The 23,771-nt window shown below is 41.0% G+C and overlaps 1 protein-coding gene and 1 pseudogene across 2 annotated transcripts; both read right to left on the bottom strand.

Annotated features, from left to right (window-relative positions):
- Positions 1–753: 753 nt before the first annotated feature.
- LOC115778219 (phosphatidate phosphatase LPIN1-like) lies at positions 754–12,020 on the bottom strand (annotated as a pseudogene).
- A 472-nt stretch (positions 12,021–12,492) lies between these two features.
- On the bottom strand, positions 12,493–23,382 carry LOC115773325 (uncharacterized). 2 transcript variants are annotated; one of them, XM_030719988.1, is made up of 7 exons: positions 23,317–23,382; positions 19,490–19,612; positions 19,188–19,304; positions 18,910–18,966; positions 16,525–16,683; positions 13,390–13,503; positions 12,493–13,252 (listed from the first exon to the last, which is right to left on the bottom strand). In XM_030719988.1, exons 2-7 carry the CDS (start codon positions 19,610–19,612, stop codon positions 13,205–13,207), a joined length of 618 nt encoding a protein of 205 aa, XP_030575848.1. In that variant the 5' UTR covers positions 23,317–23,382; the 3' UTR covers positions 12,493–13,204. The 2 variants fall into 2 exon arrangements, with proteins under 2 accessions (XP_030575848.1, XP_030575857.1); XM_030719997.1 differs by lacking the exon at positions 12,493–13,252 and having other exon boundaries at positions 16,541–16,683.
- Positions 23,383–23,771: the final 389 nt, after the last annotated feature.

The raw sequence follows: 23,771 nt of genomic DNA, 5'->3' as shown, positions 1-23,771 counted from the left end.
GGTTTTACCATACATAATCTCCATTTTCTGCTGCAAATGTCCACTCTACTTAAGTCAGAAAAAAAACCCCTAGCCACATAACTAGATAAAGTACAACCAGGATTCCAAGCCTGTACTTCTACTACTGTACTACTGTATTACTGTTTGAATATACTGCATGCTGTGGGTTAAAAAACATTTTATTTCAAAAACAATAAACTGCACCAAAGGGCCCATCTGGGATTCAAAATGCTGAACTGGATTTGTGAGTAATATTTTTTTTTTTACTTTAATTTAATAACCATCAGAGTAAGAATGATGTGGTGTGGGATGAAGGCAAGAATGATGACTGTTCAAAGGAACCAGTTCTGCTTTGGTGCCTTTAGAGAAGGAGCAAAAAGTGACAACATGTTCTGAGAAACATTATGTAGTGTAACAAAAAAGCTAAAAGCCTTTGCAAAGTTTACTTGCAAATTCTGAGTCAGTACACTTGCAAATGTGAGTTAATTTAATTTCCAAGCAGCTGCTGAATTTCATCACAGTTTTGTTTTTGGGTTTATTTTCTATCTAAAATTCCCTTTTCTTGCTTTCTTTTTTACTCAGTCTTCTTAGCGATCGACCCTAAGGTTTTCTGTTAGTTTCAGTACTCTGTTTTTATCTCAGTTTACATGACTACTTTTATTTTCACTGCTAAATTTTGGCACAGCTTGTTTCTGTGGGTCTTCTGCAGAAAAATCAGCAGTCACAGTTTTTTTTTGTAAGTATTTTCTGCGAGTTAAGGAGCCATCTTCATTTATCATATTAGAAAAAGTTTGATGGCTTTATCTTCACATTCGTGTTAAGCTGCAAACTTCATACTAGATTTAGCAGTTTCTTCAGCTTGTCTCAATTGGCTGCAGGTCTTCTTCTCCCTGACTGATGCCTTCAGGAAGTTCATTGTTCCAGTAGCTGCACTGGTCAAAAGGGTCAGAGTGAGCGAAGTCTGCTTCCTCATCTTGAATGAGGACTGGGAAGACATGGTCCACTGTATCACACAGAAGGCCATAGCTGAGAGAGAAACACAAAACAAACATCAGCATGCGCTGTCCACATGAAAAAGCAAAAGAGCATATGGCTTACGAGGAGATATTGGTTTTGGCGTGCTCCTGAACCAGCTCCCCCTTAGGATTGACAGTGAAAATCCTGTTCAGAGGAACACCCACCTCCTTATAGGAATAGACATCCTGAAATGACATAAACAACCAGCATTTAAAAAAAGAATAAAAAAAAAAGCATTGAGGTCAATCTGATTAAAAGAAATCCATCATTGTCATTGTCCGGGGTCTTTTGCTCAGCATTTTGTGTTTTCCTTCCTATGAACTGTGTGGTACCCCTGTCTGTTCTTTCACTTTGTTATGTCTCTGGTCTTATGTGTGTTGTGGTGTTTACTTCCTCTGCAGTGTGTCAAATCTGCATTTCTGTCTTCGTCTATTTGTTTCCTGTTTTATTTTGACAGTCTTGTGTTCCCTGTACTTTATATTTAGTTTTGCTTCCCCTGTGTGATCAGTTTCATCTGTTGCACCTGTTGTTCCCTGCTGTTTCCACTTGCCCTGATTACCTAGTGCAGGGGTATTCAACTACATTTTTCTATGGGCCAAACTGTCATGAGGCGATTTGCCAGTGGGCCACACATTTCTCGGGACTCCTACTCTTGTGCATACTTATCGGTCCAGTTGTCGTTAATTTTCTATTTTTGCTGTCCACCTTACATTTCTTCTCTTTTGAATGCGACATGTTTTCATCAGAAACTCCTGTCTGGCCTCCCGCCAACAGTGTAAACGGCAGTGCTGCATGTCATAAATGCCGTTCTTCTTCTTCTTTTTCTTCTTGAGTTTAATGGTGGTTGGTAATCTATGGTGCGTTACCGCCACCACCTGTAAGGAGTGTGAACTATATGCTGTGCTTACAGTTTAATTTTTTTTTTACAGTTAAATTTTTTATTTAATAATAGAAGTAAATGGGCAGTGGGCCAGTCCAAAATGACTGATGGGCCAGTTCTAGCCCTTGGGCCGCCAGTTGAATACCCCTGACCTAGTGTGTGTACTTAAGCCCTCAGTTTTTCCCTGTTCTGTGTTGTGCCGTTCTCAATGATCCCCCTTGCTGTATGTCTTCTGCCTGGCTTATCTTTAGTTTTATTTTTGGCGCATGTCCAGCCAAGAGTAGTAGCTTATTGTTTTCTTGTCTTGTTTATTTTCAATAAACCAACATTAAGTTCGAGTTTTTGTCTGCTGAGTCCTGCATTCCGGGACACCATTAGCAGTTCATCTATTAGCAGTTCTACACAAATTTGGATTTGGTTCATCCTTCATTAACTGGATCAGAACACTATACAGCTCTCCAAATCAAGCTGTTAAGACAAATGATCTTATTTCCTAAAGCTTCAGTCTGCAGAGGGGCACCAGGCACGGCTGTCCACTCTCTCCCTCACTTTTTGTCATCTTTATTGAGCCACTGGCAGCAGCAATTAGACAAAATGCAAATACTAAAGGAATTCAAACAAAAAATACAGACCATAAGATAAGCCTTTATACTGATGATATATGACTTTTCCTTGGGAATGCACAAGCTTCTCTCTTGAAGACAATTACACTGATTGGAGCCCACCCACCACTTTAATCATACTCTGGATCTTTTAAGAAGAAGAAGAAGAAACAGCCTTTATTGTCCCACAGAGGGGAAATTTGGGTGTAACAGTAGCCGCAGTTATTATAAATATAAATAAAGATATAATAATTTACACTATTAAGAAAAGAATATATATAAAATCAACAAACAAGATTAACCTTAATACTACTAATAATAACACTATATACAATGTACATGATGTGCCTGTGTGTTGAACCTTAACAGGCCGGACTATTTACAGTATATTATATATTATCCTACATTGTGTAGGTTATTGTGGTTTTTGTTGGGAGCAGTGATGGTTTATAAATCTTACAGCTGCTGGGAGGAAGGATCTGCGGTAACGCTCCTTTGTGCATTTAGGATGCAGCAGTCTGTCACTGAAGGAGCTCTCCAGCTCAGCAACAGTTTCATGCATGGGATGGGAGACCTTGTCCATCAGTGATGTTATTTTGGTCAGAGTCCTTCTGTCTCCCACCACCTGCACTGAGTCGAGAGGACATCCTAGGACAGAGCTGGCTTTCCTGATGAGCTTGTCTATCCTCTTCCTCTCAGCTGTAGACAAGCTGCTGCTCCAACATACTGCTGCATAGAAGATGGCTGATGCCACCACAGAGTCATAGAAGGTCTTCAGGAGTGTCCCCTGCACTTCAAAAGACCTCAGCCTTCTCAGCAGGTAGAGTCTGCTCTGACCCTTCCTGTAGAGCACATCAGTGTTATGAGTCCAGTCCAGTTTATTGTTTAGGTGAACACCCAGGTACTTATAAGAGTCCACTATCTCAATGTCCACTCCCTGGATGTTCACCGGTGTCCGTGTGGTGGGTCTGCGCCTGCGGAAATCCACCACCAGCTCCTTGGTTTTAGTGGCGTTGATCAGGAGGTGGTTCCGCTGGCACCAGTCCACAAAGTCCTGAGTCCACTGTCTGTACTCTGAGTCATCCTCACCTGTGATGAGGCCAACTATGGCAGAGTCGTCAGAGAACTTCTGCAGATGGCAGCGTGGGGAGTTGATGGAGAAGTCTGCAGTGTAGAGGGTGAAGAGGAACGGTGCCAGCACAGTTCCCTGTGGGGCCCCCGTACTGCAGACCAGCCTGTCAGAGACACAGCCCTGTGTCCTCACGTACTGTGGGCGGTCAGTGAGGTAGTCCAGTATCCACTCGGAGATGTGGTGGTCCACTCCTGACAGTTCCAGCTTGTCTCTCAGAAGTCCTGGCTGGATGGTGTTGAAAGCACTGGAGAAATCAAAGAACATGATCCTCACAGTGCTTCCAGGCTTCTCCAGGTGGGTCAGAGCTCGGTGCAGGAGGTAGATGATGGCGTCATCCACCCCGATGCCAGGCCGGTAGGCGAACTGCAGCGGGTCCAACGAAGACGACACCATGAGGCGTAGATGGTTGAGGACCAGCCTCTCGAGGGTCTTCATTAGATGCGATGTCAGGGCTACCGGCCTGTAGCTGCTAAGATCCTTTGGATGTTTGGTCTTTGGTACCGGTACCACACAGGAGGTCTTCCACAGTTGTGGTACTTTCCCCAGCTTCAAGCTCAGGTTGAACATGTATCCCATGATGCCACACAGCTGATCTGCGCAGCACCTCAGGAGCCTGGAGCTGATGCCGTCTGGACCAGCAGCCTTTCGCACCTTGATCTTACGTAGCTCCTTCCTCACATGATGAGTTGAGAGGGACAAGATGGAGGTGGGGGATGGGGGTTGTGAGATGGAGTCCTCAGAAGTGAAGGGGTGGGTGATGGCTGAGAGCTGAGAGGTGTGAGGTCCCAAGAAGAAGAAAGGTTGGCAGTCATTAAAGATGGTGGGGCTGACAGCAGGGGGGACTGGGCTGGGGGAGGGGTGGGTGGCTGGTCAAACCTGTTAAAGAACTGGTTCAGGTTGTTCACCCACTCTAAGTCTCCCACAACCCTAGGGCTTGGTTTGTGGCCTGAAATTGAGTTCAAACTCCTCCAAACCCCACTGATGTTGCTCTGCTGTAGCTGGTCCTCCATCTTCTTCCTGTAGATGTTTTTTCCATCCATGATTCTCCTTCTCAGATCCTTCTGCACGGCTCTCAGCTCCTCCTTATTTCCTGATCTAAAGGCTCTCTTCTTCTCCTTCAGGAGAGCCTTTATTTCAGAGTTGATCCAGGGTTTGTTGTTTGAAAAACACCGTACCCTCCTGGTGGGCACAGTGTTTTCCACGCAGAAATTGATGTAATCAGTGATGCAGTCCGTGATGCTGTCGATGTCCTCCCCATGAGGGGCACAAAGCTCTTCCCACACAGTGGAGCTAAAGCAGTCTCTCAGAGCTTCTTCAGTCTCCTCAGACCATTTCTTCACTGTGTGTGTCACAACTGGTTCTCTGTGTACCAAGGGTTTGTACACAGGCTGGAGATGAACCAGGTTGTGATCTGAGCCCCCCAGGGGAGGCAGAGGTGATGAGCTGTATGCCTCCTTGATGTTGGCATACAGTAGATCCAGTGTGTTGGTATTCCTGGTGTGGCAGGTGACATACTGGGTGAAGGTGGGGAGAGTGGAGGACAGGGAGACGTGGTTAAAGTCCCCTGAGATCAGAAAGAGGGCCTGTGGGTGCTGTGTTTGGAGTCTGCTGGTAGTAGCATGGAGGACATCGCAGGCTGCAGCAGCGTTAGCAGAGGGCGGCACATACACAGTTATCACAATAACATGTGAAAACTCCCGAGGAAGATAGTACGGTCTCATACTAACAGCGAGCAGTTCAATGTCCTTACTGCAGAGCGTCTCTTTGATGGTTAGATGTCTGGAGTTGCACCATCTATCGTTCACAAACACAGCCAGACCCCCGCCCCTCTTCTTACCACTCTCCTTGGTTCTGTCGGCACGGATCAAATGAAAGCCGTCCATGTTTATGTGTGAGTCCGGGGTTAGCTCGGTTAGCCACGTCTCCGTCAGGCACATGAGGCTGCTCTCCCGGTAGCTCCTTTGATGTCGCGTTAGCGCCGCCAGCTCGTCCACTTTGTTGGGAAGAGATCTCACGTTTCCCATGATGATGGACGGGATGACGGGCCTGTACCTTCTCCCCTGGCAACGACGACCTATGCCCGCACGTCTCCCGCGTCTCTTCCTTCTCAGTTCGCGGGGAATATCGAGTCGTTCTGCAGGAGTAGGCACAGCGGAGCTCCCGATGGAGATCAGCTGGTCCCGAGAGTAAACAATAGGAGCGTGGCCACTCTTGCAGTCTCCAAACATAAACATCATAAAAAGGGTACATAAAAACAAAGTTTTCCAGAAAAAAGTCCGCTCCATCATGAGGAAAAAGAGCAGAAGATACAGAAACACAAAAACACATCTAATACTAAAACAAAATGAGAAAAAAACACGGAATTAGTGCGGAGCTGCTGAAACTGGCTGCCTGCTCGCGCGGCGCCGGAAGTAAAGCTTGTCCTGACATATGGCATAGAAACTGAAGACTTAACAGTATTCCCTGAAAGCCCCCTCCTGTCTGATCATTTCTTAGTAACATTTACATTTACTTTAGTAGATTACACAGCTGTGGGGAATAAGTTTTATTACAGTAGAAGTCTTTCTGAAAGTGCTGTAAACTAAGTTTAAGGATCTAATTCCTTCATTATTATTATTCCAGTGCCATGTGCCAACACAGTGCAGAGCAGCTTCCTAACTCTGCTCCCAGTGAGGTCGATTATCTCATCAATAGTTTTACATCCTCACTGCGTACGACTTTGGATACTGTGGCTCCTCTGAAAAGGAAAGCTTTAAATCAGAAGTGCCCGACTCCGTGGTATAATTCGCAAGCGCACAGCTTAAAGCAGATAATACTCAGCTTTACCTATCAATGAAGCCAGATGACACACATCAATTAGTTAAACTGCAGGAATGTCTTAAAGACATTAAGGCCTGGATGACCTCTAATTTCCTGCTTCTAAATTCAGATAAAACTGAAATTCTTGTACTTGGCCCCACCAAATCTTAGAAACATGGTGTCAAACCAGATACTTACTCTGGATGGCATTACTTTGGCCTCCAGTAACACTGTGAGAAATCTTGGAGTCATTTTTGACCAGGATATGTCCTTCAATGCACATATTAACAAATATGTTGGACTGCTTTTTTTGCATTTGCGCAATATTTCTAAATTAGAAACATCCTTTCTCAGAGTGATGCTGAAAAGCTCATTCATGCATTTATTACTTCTAGTCTGGACTATTGTAATTCATTATTTTCAGGCTGTCCTAAAAGCTCCCTGAAAAGCCTTCAGCTGATCCAAAATGCTGCAGCTAGAGTACTGACAGGGACTAGAAAGAGAGCATATTTCTCCCATATTGGCTTCTCTTCATTGGCTCCCTGTTAAATCTAGAATAGAATTTAAAATCCTTCTCCTCACATACAAGGTCTTGAATAATCGGGCCCCATCTTATCTCAAAGACCTCATAGTACCATATCACCCCAACAGAGCACTTCGCTCTCAGACTGCTGGCTTACTTGTGGTTCCTAGGATACTTAAGAGTAGAATGGGAGGCAGAGCCTTCAGCTTTCAGGCCCCTCTTCTGTGGAACCAGCTCCCAGCTTGGATTTGGGAGACAGACACCCTCTCTATTTTTAAGATTAGGCTTAAAACTTTCCTTTTTCTTCAAGCTTATAGTTAGGGCTGGATCAGGTGACCCTGAACCATCCCTTAGTTATGCTGCTATAGGCCTAGTCTTCTGGGGGGGGTTCCCATAATGCACTGTTTCTTTTCATTCACCTTATTTACTTTGTTTATACTCTACTCTGCATTTAATCATTATTATTATTAATCTCTGGCTCTCTTCCACAGCATGTTTTTTTTCTCTCCCCTCACCCCAACCAGTCTCAGCAGATGACTGCCCCTCCCTGAGCCTGGTTCTGCTGGAGGTTTCTTCCTGTTAAAAGGGAGTTTTTCCTTCCCACTGTTGCCAAGTGCTGCTCATAGTGGGTCGTTTTGACTGTTGGGTCTTCTCTGTATTATTGTAAGGTCTTTACCCACAGTACAAAGTGCCTTGAGGCAACTGTTTGTTGTGTCATCATCAAGTTTGCTGACGACACTGCTGTTGTGGGACTAATCTCTCACAATGAGGAGACAGCCTACAGGAGAGAGGTCTCCCGCCTGGAGAACTGGTGCCAGGAGAACCACCTCCTGCTCAACGTCAGCAAAACAAAGGAACTGATCGTGGACTTCAGCAGGAAGCAGCAGAGGGACTACCATCCACTTGTCATCAGTGGTGCTGAGGTGGAAAGAGTGGACACCTTCAAATACCTGGGAGTGACCATCTCACAGGACCTGTCCTGGACTCATCACATAAACATCACTGTGAAGAAGGCCAGACAGCGTCTCTACCTCCTCAGGCGGCTGAGAGACTTCAAGCTCCCACTCAAGGTGCTCAGGAACTTTTACACCTGCACCATCGAGAGCATCATGCGTGGGAGCATCACCACCTGGATGGGAAACTGCACCAAGCAGGACTTCATGGCCCTAAAAAGGGTGGTTCGTTCAGCTGAACGGACCGTCAGAACCACCCTCCCCAACCTGCAGGACATTTACACCAAGCAGTGCAGGCTGAGGGCCATGAAGATCCTAAACAAGCCCAGCCACCCCGGACACTCTCTCTTCTCCCCTGCTCCCATCAGGCCGGCGTTACCGCTGCCTGAGGGCTAAGACTGAAGGTTGAAGAAGAGTTTTTACCCACAAGCCATCCGTCTGCTCAACTCTGAGCCCTAACTGGACCATTATTGCACAGTGTAAATATTATAATTTAAAAAGTGTGTATAGTGTATAGTATATAGAGTATAGTGTATAGTGTGAATTACTTTTTTTTTAATTTTTATTCTTCTTATTTATATGTGTGTGTTTATTAGGTTGCAGGTACAAAATACATTTCACTGTGCATTGTACTGTGTATAACTGTGCATGTGACAAATAAACACTATCTTATCTTATCTTATCTAATTTGGGACTATATAAATAAAATTGAATTGAATTGAATTGAATTGAATTGATAGATAAGTTCTCATCTATATCTGATTACTCCATCAATTGGAGTAAATCAACAGCTTTGCCTCTAAATTGTAACTTTGAGAACAGCACCACCACCTGTGATGATCTCACATGTTGAATAGTTTACCTATATCACTCATGGGGAGAGTTTCCACCATTAAAATGATGGCTTTGCCAAAAATCATCTACTTGTTCTCACAGATCCCTAATAAACCTTCTGTTGCTTGGTTTAAGACACTAGACTGAAACACGCCAAAATTTCTATGGAAAAAAAACCATCACGAATAAGTTTAAAAACTTTACAAAAGCCAAAACACAGTGGTGGTCTAGAGCTACCAATTTTTTATCACTACTTCTTAGCCAGTAGGTTGCAATATGTTTCAAAATGGATCAAATCAAGTTCACTAGACAGCCCATGGTTGGACATAAAAAAAGCACTCTGTGGGAAAGTAAAAATCTCTGATCTGCCTTTCATTAGCTCCAGTATCAAGCAACAATAAACAAAAAGAGTGGATAAAAGAAATGACAATTGTTAACAACAGTAGCATACAGAGCAATAATTCCTTTGGATCATGATTCGTTTGAAAAAACTGCCAGACATGACAGGCTTAAAAAAAGCAAACAAACAAAAAAAAGAAATCCATCCTTCTTTCACTCAATCATAATTCATTTCAGAAGTATGTACTTCACTCAAAACATTAAAAGTTTGCTCAGTGCAGATGGCAGGGCAGTATTCTCACTATAGCCAAAAGCAGCGTAGACTGGTTCAGTATTTGTGTAGAAAAGGTGCTTGATGTCTGTAAGACACTCGATCTTAAACTTCTCAGGTTTCTTCTCAATCACCTCCTTACACAAAACATCACATTGAATATTCTTTGCTTTTTATGGCCTATCTTCACTGTTGTCATGGCCCAGTGCTTTGTGTTCTTTTGGTGCTATTTCAGTTATATTCTCGGATTATGTTTACTTCTCTTTTGTATTCCTGTTTATTTCTAGTCCCTTGTTTCCCTGTGTCAAGTCTACGTGTACCTTGTCTAGTCACTTCCTGTTTTATTTTGACAGTCTTTTGTTCCCCGTACTTTGTGTTTAGTTTTGCTTCCTCCGTTATTAGTTTCATTTGCTTCACCTGCTGTGCCCTGGTGTTTCCTCTTGCCCTGATTACCTAATGTCTATTTAAGCCCCCAGTTTTCTTCTGTTTTTTGTCGTGTTGTCGTCTATGCATCTGTTTGTGTGTATTCTCTGTCCCATGTATCCTGTGGTTTAGTCCTGGCTCCAGCCCAGTTTAATTGTTTTTTATCTTCATTTCAATAAATTACACTAAGTTCATCACTTCTGAATCCTGCATTTGGGGGTTTTCCTGCTCTTGCCACACACAAGCCATGACAATTGTACATCTGCTTCAATTAAATGTTTGTTTTTTAAACTGTATGGCTAAGTAATAATCATTGATGCAGAAGAGCAAATATGAATTTTGCTTTAATTGCCACATTAACTTCTACTCCAGTGTGGAATTTTAGTACCCTCAGTGTATGTCTGACCTGTGCAAAGCAGAAAAAAGACTGCTGGGGCTGAGCAGCACGGGGCCCATCGGCAGCATGGTTCCCCTTTCGTTGACCCAGTGTAGGTAACCTCATGTCATATCAGCCATGCCAATGGCCCTTGCAGAGCATTACATGAATTTATATCCATTCCTGTGACAAAGAGAGAAACTATGAGAGACAGAAATATAGCATTGGCTGACTCTGTGATAGAGCCGTGCGATACCCTGGTGGGTCCAGTCTTTACCCAGTGTGGGGAGAATGCGATCCAGAGTGTCAGATCTACAGTGTAACTAACATCAGACAGGCAACATGTTTAGAGTTCATTTCAGATGCATGCGTTGGCTTTTAAGCCAAAAACTGTGTAAAGTTTGACATCTGCTGGTAATATGATGGAACTGAACAGGCTATAGGTGACCGAGTAGCTATTTCACACCAAGTAATGGTTCCATCTATATCTGAGATGACGCTCTTGCCATCCCAACTTCAAAGATAGATCGTGCAATGATAGCGGCAGGTGCCTTGATACTGAGTGGTCACGCTGAACACCACATCATTAGGACCCTCCTTTAGCTGCAGGCTACCCTGTGAACACAAATAAGAAAGGTTAAGAAGTTTCCTTGAGGTTTTCTTTTTTTCTACGCCACATAAGAAACACATATATTCTATTCATCACATTCTAATGGAGCCAAACACAGAATTTCATTAAGAAACAGTAAAAAAAAAAATACTGTCTTGGTTCATAGTCAGAGTGTGAGAGTAACATTTAAAAATACTGGCAGCCACCAGTGCTACCCCTGAGTATCCTGGTAGTAGAATATTTTGGGGCACATAATTACCAGGTCTCAGTGAATCTTAATGGGGTGCATATGAGCCTTCATGCTTTTATTCACCATATCAATTCAAAAGCAAATGACTAAGTAAGCACCAGGAATAAGAAATTCTAAAATCATAATAAATATAAGCCACTGAGAATACTGTCACTTTCTGTGATTGACATTATTATAATAAGAACAATAGTTGGCCATTTCCCTATGACCATAGGGGTTTTTTGACTAATATTATACTCAACTCAATAACATCTTAGCTTTTATATGTTATATGCCATGGAAATAACAGTAACACTGAAAGCTGAATTACTAGGCCTAAAAAACCTTTGCTTCCAGTGATCCTGCCAGGTGACCTTCAGACACTCTGGTCATATTTTTTTAATTGGCAAAACTAAATAACCTTCAAAATCACTTAAACCAGATTTTATGTGTCACAACAGCCACAAACACTCATCAATGTTAAAAAAAAAAAAACATAAAATAAAAAATTACAAGCTTGTCGGGTCACTCCTGAAGCACCTATGTCACCAGAAGCGAACACAATTTATTAAGCCTCAATGTATGAATGCTTTGTTAATCACAATGTATTTTTACCTGCATTGTCATGACAGTATACATGACCAAACAGTGATTATACTGTTTTGAGTCAAAGACCTATTTAAACACATCAATTCTTATTGGTAATAAATAATTTAAAAAATGAAACGCTTAAATCTATGCACCATTTGAGTCAGTCCTTTGAACCTCATCATCATTTTCACTACAAACTGCAGCAATATTGGCAGAACATTCCAGGCCACACTGAGAAACCTTCAAAATAAAAAAATCATAAATTGTATCAAGGTTGCCAAATTCCAAAGTGTCAGAGATTGTCAGTAGATGCAGCTATGCCATCAGTATGAGAAGCTTGTATGATATCCTTCTTGAGTAAATACACTTATGGCATGGCCAAAAAAAGAGTTTCAGTAAACTTACTTACTGTACACCAACCTTCTCCTTGTCCTCCTTCATGTTCCATCATTTTTTTTAAATTGCCCCATTCCAACTTTTGCTGGCAGTTATTTAAAATGACAGCAAAACAACAAGTGTCTCAGTTTTAACAACTGCTATCTTGCATTTGTACTATTTTAAGTTAAATATATAACTTAAATGTAAATATACTCTAAGTATTAATAAATCAGCAATTAGCGGAAGGGCACAGAAGCAACCTTGAGAACAAATTGAAGTGTAGACCAAATGAATGCTTTACGTGTGTATAATTGAGATTTCATAATAACAATGTGTAAATAATGGCTGAATCTATAGAAAATACCATTCTGCAGGTTCCCTCCCTTTATCAGTATAAAACACTAAAAGATCACTGTAAACTACCAGCACCAAACGGCAGACAGACACACTTAATCACCAGCTGGTGCTCACAGTGGACTATTTAGTATTAAATAGACAGATATTTATTTTCAAGGCTTTATTAGAAACCAAACAGCATAATAGACTAAAAAACTGTGTCTGCTCAATGTGAGATTTAATTTAAGGAGATCATCATATCAACTAATAAGCTGGTAGATTAGGGGTTAGGGTTAGGACATAAATGACAATGTCTGATACATTAAGGTAAACTGGACTGATAACTTAAAATGCTTTTCATAAAATTTGGTTTATTCAGTAAAATATCAACATTTTATCTTACAGAGGTCATCATGACATGGAATATGAACCATTACCTTTTGATATACATTGGTTTCTTATTGATCATGCTTATGTTAGTATTGCTCCATCGCCCCCTAGCAAAGATTTTTGCCTTAGTATAGGGTTTTGAATTCTGGTTATTGTTTCTTGTAAAAAAAAAAAAGAAAAAGGAGCATTAGCAATTTCACCTCACTTTAACACTGCCCTTGACTATTTTGGTTGTTTCGATGAATTTAAAACAACATGGAGCAAGTTTTGTTTCCTCCATCACTTGGATACAGTGCAAACACTATTATGGAGAAAGTAATATGACTGCATGAGATTATATTGTATACATACATATTACTGCATTGCATCATAAACAATGACAACAACATGTTAATGAGAAGTGATTATTATTTAGTGTCTAATATCCTGTTATGTTCACAAAGAGATGATTCTGTGTCTTTGTATGCTTCATATTTCTTCTCTTGATTTTTTTTGTAGTACAGGCAGACCTCTTGTACTTCTTATTCAGTTGGTGTTTCAGTCGATGCAGTAGTCATCATTACAACAGCCTAAAGAGAGGAGAAAAAATGCTTTAACTTAACTTGACTTAATCTTGCAACTTTGTTTAAGCTTAGCAAATATTGTGAAATAACCTTCTAGTTGAACATTCACAACACTAAGCACAGACTGCGATGTGTCCTCTTACTTGAGTTTTTGTGGAACGCAGGGCGGCCCCAGCCAAAACTGACATTACAATTAAAATAACAGCTCCAACCAAAGTGTAGAACACAAAGACTGCTTCCAAAGCCAATCCCATGTGCTGGAAAAAAGTAAGTCAAATGTAATGTAAGTCAAAAAATTGTTAAACAATTCCATACATCTATAATACTGCATTTTTTTCCCTTTATGATTTTTTTGTTTCACTTGATTTTCCTATTCATTTCCAATTTATTTAACTATTTTCCAAACGGATTGTTTCATCACAAAGTCCGTCAAAGTGCAACAGCAATGGGCAAAACTGAACACTTTGGGTTTCCATTAATAATTGCACAAATTAATAGAGACAGAAAAAATGAGGCTAAGTAGGAATGAATTACCCTGAGCTGGAAGCTGGGTGCTTGTAAACTGTATAATAGTATATACCGTATTTTCCGGACTATAGAGCGCACCATACTATAAGCCGCACCTACAAATTTTTTGGAAAAAACTGGAAACGTACATATATAAGCCGCACCGGGCTATAAGCCGCTGGTATCTCCGCCGCTCTCGGTTTTCCACAATTACTCGGCACTCAGCAGAGGGGGACAGACAACCCCAAATTTGAGTTATAACAAGTCAATTCACCATTGATTCGTTCACGCCGAGCTTACGTGCAGCGGCTCTATTTCCCTCCTGTAGTGCCAGGGCGATAGCCCTCAACTTAAAAGCGGCATCATAGGAAGTTCTTTTTGTGGTTTCCATGATGAGGGAGTTTGAAAAAAATCTCTTTTGTGCCTGCTGCTAGCACTTGTTGGCGCTTTCTTCTTTGATTTCCAACTTTGACGTCCCATGATTCATATCCTGCTAAAGAGCCCCCTGGTGGTTAAAGAAAAATCCACAGAAACGCCGCACCGGGCTATAAGCCGCATGGTTCAAAACGTGGGAAAAAAGTAGCGGCTTATAGTCCGAAAAATACGGTAATCAACAAGAAACACTCTGAGAATCCAAACCTTCACCAAGGAAGCGCACTCTCTGGGCAGTGTTTACTTTTAAGGAAATAGTATTATATTTTTATTATGAATTAATTTTGCTTTCTTTGTTCTATTTAAACGTACTTTAGGAAGTTTTTAGGGCAGTAAAAATTAGATGAGGGGAGCATGATGGTAGCGCTTGTATAATCGCTGCATGACCGCAAAGACCTGTCTCCCCTGTTTGTGCTGTTGTTTGTATTTTTCTTGGATGGGTGTTCTGGAACGTACTTTTCGTTGTATACTTGTGTACAATGATAATAAAGTTGAATCTAATCTAATCTAATCTAATCATGACAGAAGTTTACTTTGATTGCACAAACATTATGTAATAGGTAATGGATAATATGTATTGATTTGTAAATAACTGGGCATGAATAACTTGAGCTTATTTTATAATATTATACTACAGTATACAATATTTTCCTTAAAGATATAATGCATTTTGAGGTTCACTTGAAAATAAAGGCAGGTGTGAAATGTAAAAGTGAGATCAGAGGTCAAAGGTGACATGATATTTGGATGCAAACTATAATGTGATATTTAGAATCCTTATATACCAGAATCATTTCCTTTATGTTGCCAATACAAATGTCACGGTTTGGGGGTGCAGGCCACGTGGCGTGGAAAGGTGGTGAGGACCCAAAAGCAGAACGCAGAAGATGGTGTTAAAAGATGAACCAAAACGAGCCTTTATTACGGCAACAGAACAAGGGGAATGGCAAAATAAACTAAAGCAGCGAAACAAACAAAGGAAACCTATACTGGAAAATAACTAAGGCAGTCTGAAGAGCTGGAGAGCACAAGGACCCAGCCCCAAGACAACAAGACTCTGACATCTGACCAGGGCAAAACTCAGACAATAAATACAAAGAGGAAACGAGGGGTGAGTGGAAACAGCTGGGGTAACAGGTGAACAGAATAACACTAATCAGACTCAGGGAGGTAAAGCAAAACACAAGCACACAGGACAAGGAACTGTCAAAATAAAACAGGAAGTAACTCAACATGATACACACAGACTTGACACATAAGGAGACTGGCACACAGAGGGAATCTAAACATGACTAAACAGAATCCAACAACACCTAAGTTGACACCAGACAGGGAACAACTGAACAGGGAAGACACAGACACCTGGGACACAAACAATGAAGACAAACACCAGCACCCAAGAACACGGGGAGACATATACACAGAGGAGCACAGACACAGGAGCATAAAGACACAGGAAGATGGGAACCCAGGAAAATCAGAATAACCTATAATTAACAAAAAAAAAAACAGAACAATACAAAACTACAACAACTGAGAAACTAGACTGTAAGAAAAATTAAGAACACAACCAGAAGATACAACAAAACAGAACATCACTAAAAGAAGTCAAAACGCAGGGCCACTGGCCCAGGATCATGACAACAAACAAAGATACTAGAATTTAAAGTATAATTTTAAAGGGAAAAAAGACATTTTATGAAAATCTGGCCTAATGAAAGTTTGACTGTAGAAGAGGTCAGAGGTCAAAAGTAATGTAATATTTAGAATCCTCATATAACATTCCCTATATTCCTATATGTTGTCAATACAAACAATGGCAGTAAGAAACCAGTTTAATTAATTCTGTATAGCATTACTATCTCTTTGACCTTCAGATTAATCTATTGACCCTGAAGAAAAGGTCAGAGGTCAAACATGACACAATATTTTAAATCTTTATACGGTATTTTCTATATGTTGACAAAACACACCACACAATACACAGATTCATACTTCCTAAGTTATAAGCTTTGTTGTGAGTAATTATTAAGTTGACTTTAAAGACCATTTTAATGGATTTTAATGATTGTAAACATGATCCCACTCGACAACCCTACAAAGTTTTACCAGAATTCATTAAAAACCTTTCGAGCTATTGTGGTCACAGACACAATGAGACACACACACACACACACACGCACACGCAGCCACTACCAAAAACATAACCTCCTTGACGAAGGTAAATACTACAACAACTAGAGTAAAAGAAACTAGACCTCTCTTTAGATTTGCAGTCAATATATTTAATGGATGGCACCATCAGCAAGAAAATAGAAATATAATAAAACAGTAATTACCATGTAATTTACTGACCATGTTGTTTCAGCCTCTGTATAGTTTTCATGAAAAAAATACATTTCGTGGTAGTGGTACAGTGCTATGTCAGGCAGGATTTGCATCAAAGTCCAACATGTTACCAGTATGGAAACAATGCTCAGCGATAACGAGATAGTTACCTGTAGACACCAACAGAGAAAGATGGAGGTGATATACAGTCATGTGAAAAACAAATTTTTCACAGGAGTCTATGCAGTTCTGTGAAAAACTGAGTACACCCTGTGTTTCAGTAGCTTTTAGATATAGAGGTGGTCACACTTGCTGATGATCAGTTAATCAACTATATTTGATTAGCAGCACTTGGCTACTACTTACCCTCTTAATTCCTATGGAAGCCACAAGCAGTGGCGGTTTCTGATATGGGCAGCCGCCCAGGGCGGCTTTTCATCTAGGGCGGCATGACCGCCCCCCTCCCCCCAACGCATTGCGATCGCCGCAGCAGCGCCTACCGCACTACTCCACTTGTGGGGTAATGGGCGCCTTCTGCCTGCTGTGTGGTGCATGTTTTCTGCCATGGTCTGACAGACAGCGGAGAGGAGAAGGGGCGGGGCAGCGCTGTATGTGTTTGTAACAAGATTAACGCGGAAGCGAATGCCCTTATATTAAAAACTTTTGCGAGATCTCGAATGCTTTTCCGTGTTAATTTTGATACGGCAGCGTCCCTGAGGACGTTGAAAGGATCGGCAAGAGGTTGCCAGCAAAAGTCGCCTTTAATTTATAATTCAGCGGTTACTGTTGGTGGGCTGAAATTCAGCCCGGGAGCTTGGTTTGGAGAGGCCTTTTATCCGATCGTACAACGGGCAAAAAATATTCTGACCTGTTCGGGAAACCTCCCGAAGGCCACCACGCCAAAACTGTACAGGCATGAATGAATGAAAGAGAGCGAGACAGTCAGCCGGGTTCATTCATTCATGCCTGTACAGTTTTGGCGTGGTTACGGCCAACAGTAACAAAACTGAATTATAAATAAAGGCGACTTTTGCTGGCAGTCTCTCGCCAAACCTTTCGTCCTCACTGACACTGCCATATCAAGATTAACGCGAAACGTATGTACTAATATTGAAAAGTTTTGCGAGATCTCGCAGAACTGCCTCTTTTTTTTTTTCCTCCCATGTTTTTTCCCCATGTCCCTTGGATTCCGTATAGAATGAATCTGTGCATCTAATAAAATTAGATGCACTAATAAACTGATAATAATAAACTGATAGAACACAAAGCACATTTCATTTATAATACTGGAAATATGGTCATTAATTCACAGTATTTGTGTGAACCTGAATCCTGATGAAAAAATAACACAAATACGAATCTAGACGGTTCAGACAAATGTTGGTGGATGGCGCAGTGTTGCCAGATGGCCAGATTGGGCAGCTTGTGAACACATTGGGCTGGAAAATTATATAGATATATCTATATAATTATAAAATCATATAGATATATAATTTTACAATTAAAAACTTCCTATGAACCTACCAAATATGGTGAAAAGCAGCCAAAACTTTAACAACTTACCCAAAGCTGTGTATATTTAAATATATATCACACTTGGTGCTATTAACATGAGTTTCAATGGAGGTTTTGTTGTGTTGGGCTGGCTACTGTCAATCAGATCTGACAACCCTGGGGATGGGTGGCGGTGATAACCTATTCCGCTTCAGTACCAATTACGGCAGATGGAAAGGAAAAGGTCAAAGCCATCAGGCGCGCAGTTTAGGAAAAGAGAAAAGAAGAAGAAAAGAAAGAAGCAAAAGATAAATGTAAGCAGAAGCTGTGTAATATTTCAGTTTCTTCCATGTTTTTTCAAATAAAAATTTAAAAATTCTGAGTGTGCCTGTGATGGGGGGGACCTTCTGTTAAAAACTGTCAGACCATGGCAGAATTCACCAGACAGCAGGCAGAGGGCGCTCATTACCCCCCAAGTGGAGTAGTGCAGTAGGTGCTGCTGAGGCAATCGCTATTGCGAAGGGGGGGGGGGGGGGTTGCGCCGGCGGGGATGCTCGCCCAGGGCGCCAAACAGGCTAGGACCGCCACTGGCCACAAGGGTGTACTTCTTATTCATAGGACTGCATAGAGTCCTGTAGGTAATATTGATAATCCGGACAGCCCTGCAAACGAAACCATAAATCTATGTTTATCCTAACAAAATGTGAAATCCTAATAGATGTCATTTTAAGAACTCTTAAGTGGGAATTTTTAACTCTTTATTGGGGGAAAAACATATCAGCACAAGTTACTGTCTCAAGTATTTTTATTAGGCTAAAACAGTTTTGTTTGCAGAGCTCTCTTGTTCCTTAAATATCTAGTTTTAGTATAATACTGCTTCATGACATTTCAGTCGAACTTACTGTTTTCTTGGTGGGGTTGTGTTCTGTCAAAACATACATAATCCCACATATGATTAACTATGAGAAAACAGGGAGAAATGCGGTTTTATTATATAGCCGATCAGATATTGTGTTCACATAGCACCGCAAGCAAGCATACAGTCTACTATCGACACAAACTAAAGTGAGATATGAATTTTGATTATTTAATACTTGTTACGTTGTACTAGAAAAGTAAATGAGTGATGTCATCATAAGTCATAAGTCACGAATCATAATTCTTTTGTTGAACTACGAACCAGCGATCCCATCAGGAAGATAGGAGGGATGACTGTCCACATGTATCTCCTGTGGGAGTCTGCCGTGATCACAATGGAGAAAATAAAAAAGGATGCACCCAAGATCAACACAATGGTCTAGGAGAAAATATAAACAACTTATATCACAACCTTGTCAGCTATGTTTTATTCTTTGTGACATCTTTAGCATCATTTGTGACTCCAAGTTTTTCTCAAATGTGTGAACTTACTGAAATGAACCAAAATCATAACCAATCATTTACACATAAGTGTGAGTGTGTGTATTTATGTCCATGTCTCACGCCAAGAATTTTGGGTTGCCCTTTCAAGAAGCGGTGTATAGGTTTTCCGGCCCCCACAGTGGTGCCTTGAAGACTTCCATTATTCCCACGTGGTTGACTCACAGAGAGGAGCTCAGCAGACATCTAACATATGAACACACAGTGAACACAAACAGACTGACAATGTCAATGGAGGCATTCATTTGCTATGATCATGTAACCTATAAGAGTCAAATAAGGTCTAGTTCACATGTTTTTTCTCAATCAATTCTTATCAAATGCTTTTATCAGATCTTGGTTTCATTATCATTCATTAGTAAATGAACAATACACTAAACTAGGGCTGCAACGATTCATCGACGTAATCGATGACGTCAACTACAAAAATTTGTCGACTTGGAATTTCATCGTCGAAGCGTCGTACTTTTAAACCCATCCATCTATTTTGTTCCGCTTATTGTGTGATTTTGTAATTGCAATACACTACAGGAAGATATGGGGGCAGTATTGCCTCCATTGTCTGCCAGCAACAACAATACCAACGAAGAAGAAAGTAACAGAACAGCGTAACTCTAGTGGAACAGACAGTGTTGCCAAGTCCGCTTATTATAAACGACTTTGGGCTTCTCGTGAGTCGCGGGTTGCGGTTTTTTGGGCTTGTTTTTGAACGTCAAGTTGCTTATTTGGGCTTGACTTTCTTTCCGAGTGAAACTCCTTGATATATCGTTTTTTGCCCTATAATAAAGCAAAAAACGAGTGGTAGGTAGTTTGTCCCTTCCGAGCCCCCCGTTTCCTGTTTATCGCTCCCGCCCAAGTTGACCGGGCGCACATTAGTGATGGGAATTCCGGCTCTTTTCAGAGAGCCGGCTCTTTATGTTCGGCTCCCAAAGAAGAGCCGGTGTCGTGCCAAAGTAGTTATCCCCGACATAAATTGTATCCCCGCCCTGGAGAGCGCGCAGAGGAGGAGGACGAGGAGGCGGAGCCACTTGCCATGCTTTACGCTTCCTTCCAAAATGTGGGGAATTTTGGCGATTATTGTTTTTTCCTACCAAAAACTACAGGGGATACACATTTTTTATGAGGTAGGACAATAACTGTGCATTATAGCAGGGGGCACAGATTTTGGCAGATGGAGAAACAGCCTGATAAAATGTGTATCCCCTGTAGTTTTCGGTAGGCAAAAAGAATAATCGTCAAAATTCCCCACATTTTGGAAGGAAGCCTAAGGCATGGCAAGTGGCTCCGCCACCTCGTCCTCCTCCTCTGAGCGCTCTCCAGGGCGGGGATACAATTTATGTTGGGGATAACTACTTTGGCACAACACCGGCTCTTTCGGCTCCCAAATGGCTTTCAATTAAAAAAAAAAAAAAGTGTAAAATGAATTACTAATGTAAAAACATACATTAGGCCTATATCAAACATTTCTTTATATACTCAACATATAATAGAGTGCTCCAAATACAAATTATAAAACAAAAGATTGGAAATCAGAAAAAACAAGGGCCTTTGAGGAGTTGATCCTGTTTCTTCTGACCTGCCCTGTTTGGTCCTTTTAATTACACTGAGGGATGAACAATTCGTATACAGTATACCTATGTAGGTTGTTTGTGCAGCCTGCTCGATTTTAAATTTGCAGTCTACACTCTGTCTATCAGAATAATCCTATAAGGCCAGGCGATCGCTGCTGAATCGCAGGTTTCCTGACCTTAGAAGCCGCAAACAGCTGATTAAGACATAGCATCTCACCACAGAGTCAGCTGGTCAAAGGAACTTGATCAGCTGGCTTTTCACCCTAACTCCGCAACCATCGAAAAAATTCAAATGGTTCCTGAAAGCTCAGAAATTACACTTCACAGTCATGTAGTGGTATTATGGTATTTTTGACCGGAAGTCCGCAAACGCCGGCACTTTTGAAGTACGCTGCGTCTCATTCGACATGTTTGGAAGTATAAGGTTAAAATGTGTCCAGTCTTTGCTCCGCTTTCCGTCACTCATTTTCCTCACTGTTTCGGCGTGTAGCCGCTATGTAACGCGCAACTTTCCTGTCTCTGAGGCATTTTGCAGGAGCCCCTCCCTCTCTGGTGTTTGTTTACTCAATGCGCAGTGTGTCTGTGGGCCCTCTCCTCCCGCTCAGTGGACGATCATATGCTACCATTCATCTTAACCAATCACGTGCGGCTTCCACAAAAAAAAAAGAAAGAAAAGGAAACGAACGAAAAGAAAAAAGAAACGGCTCACTATCGGAAGCCGGCTCCCGTCGTTCACTTCAAAGAGCCGGCTCTTACAGCCGTATCATTCGCGACCGACCCATCACTAGCGCACACCCAAACAAACACTCATAACAGCCCAGAGTGAGGAGGCAGCGCAAGAATGAGCTCCAGTAAGTGGGGAAAATATAGAAAAAATATAATAAAGAGTGGGAGAAAGAGAGCGCACTTAAAGAATGGATCCAAGCTCGGATGGGAGACAGTGGCGCAAAAAGTGGGTATGCACTATATACAATGCATAGGGGCGCCTCACAAGAGGGGGGCGCTAAAACGATGCAGCGAAATTATTTCTCTAGTCGGCATTTTCTGTATTTAACAGCTGTGCGTATGATATGATCAATAACAGAGGCACGGCACTGATTAGGCACCCCTGTGCTCCTTCACCTCCCCTCCTCCACCATTTCAGTTATGTTAGCTAACGAGTGAAGGACAATAGGAGCAGCTACTTTGGCTCCTATTTTTTTTCCCTCATATTAATATCAGCGTTCATTCTGAATAGTAAACCTCTGTATGAACTGAATCGTTTGTAAACATTTCAGTTGTTTTGGACGGGAAAATCTTTTTGATTTAATTTGAAACCTTATTTGAACTTTTGGACAAAGGCCATTTTCATTTATTTGCACATTATATTTTTATTTAAAAATAAAAATTGTATTTACTTTAATATGCATTTTTTATTTGATATTTATTTTGATGGTCACATTAATGTTAAAAATACATTTGATTAGTTTCAAACTCGTATTTTTATGGGTCATTATTTTAATTGTGAGAAGAGAACAAGGTGATGTTAACAGGTGGCAGGCTTGAACAGGTAAGTTAAGATTGAAATAATCGTTGACTAATCGACTAATCAATAACAAAAATGACAGATTATTTGACTACCAAAATAATCTTTAGTTGCAGCCCTACACTAAACAGATCTAGACTGCAGTGAACAAAACTGTATCCAACACAAAAAAGAAACACACACTAAATTTATTTACTCTTTTACACAGATGGGGCCACCACTGGGGTTTGTTTAATATAACAATTTTTCATAGGCAACGCTGTATTTCTTCCCTACATAATTACATTTATTTTGTATACACTTTTCATATTTTAATTGAGCTACTATTCAGTATAGTACTTGTTTTTAACTTGCAATTATCACACACAGAGAAAAAGTAAACTACATTTCCCATGAAGCTCTGGCAACATGCCAGTGACTCATGGGATTTCTTCTCAATATTGTGCATTTTTAACCTTAACAGTCCACTACAGCAGTCGATATTAGTTTTATGTTAGGGCATAAAAACTCCAGGAGCACGTTTACTCTCGTTGAAAAGCCCTAAAGGTCAGTGATCCAAGCTACAGATGATGGTGAAATACCATGGACTCTGCAATAACTACTAGCAATAGACCACCAATACAGCCTGGCAGCTCCAAGTCTGTAAGTAAACTAAGCAACTCCAACACGTTTAACAAATTCCGTTTACTTTATACCGACAAACGTTTAAGCTAATGCTGTACCATATATTGAAGTGACTGTCTATTAAAGAAACTTTTTACAAAGTTAGGAAACAAGAGCAAAAACAAGCAGACCTTGTGCAGTTGTGTAGTCGAAGCTGTAGTTCAGTGTTGAAGCTCCTCTCCCAAATCAGGTTCACATCTGTAGCGGCTGATGGGTGATCTCTGGACGATCAGATCATTTTGGACACCAAGATTTTTTGTTGTTGTTTTTTTCCCTCCTCCCAGTTCTTGCTAAATGTTTATATTAAGGTGTTTACTTGCTGGTCAGTCTTATGAAGTGAATGATCAGGTAGTTTTTTTTTTTATTATTATTATTTAATTATTCTAAGCAAGCACAATGATATTCAGTTCTGTAAAAAGGTGCACATAAACGCAAAGAGCCATACATCCTCGAGCCAACAAAAATCTTTATCACCTAATTAGAAACACATTTCACTCTGTGAGATTTCCTGAATTGACTGTGGGTCACTTTAACAGCCAGAGAGTCAGAAATGATCGACTCCTTAAAAAGAGTCAAACTTTTCTTC

Source organism: Archocentrus centrarchus, chromosome 3, assembly GCF_007364275.1.
Source record: "Archocentrus centrarchus isolate MPI-CPG fArcCen1 chromosome 3, fArcCen1, whole genome shotgun sequence".
Lineage (NCBI taxonomy): Eukaryota > Metazoa > Chordata > Actinopteri > Cichliformes > Cichlidae > Archocentrus > Archocentrus centrarchus.
The sequence above is the reverse complement of the archived record's forward strand: the minus strand, read 5'-3'. Positions and strand labels throughout refer to the sequence as shown.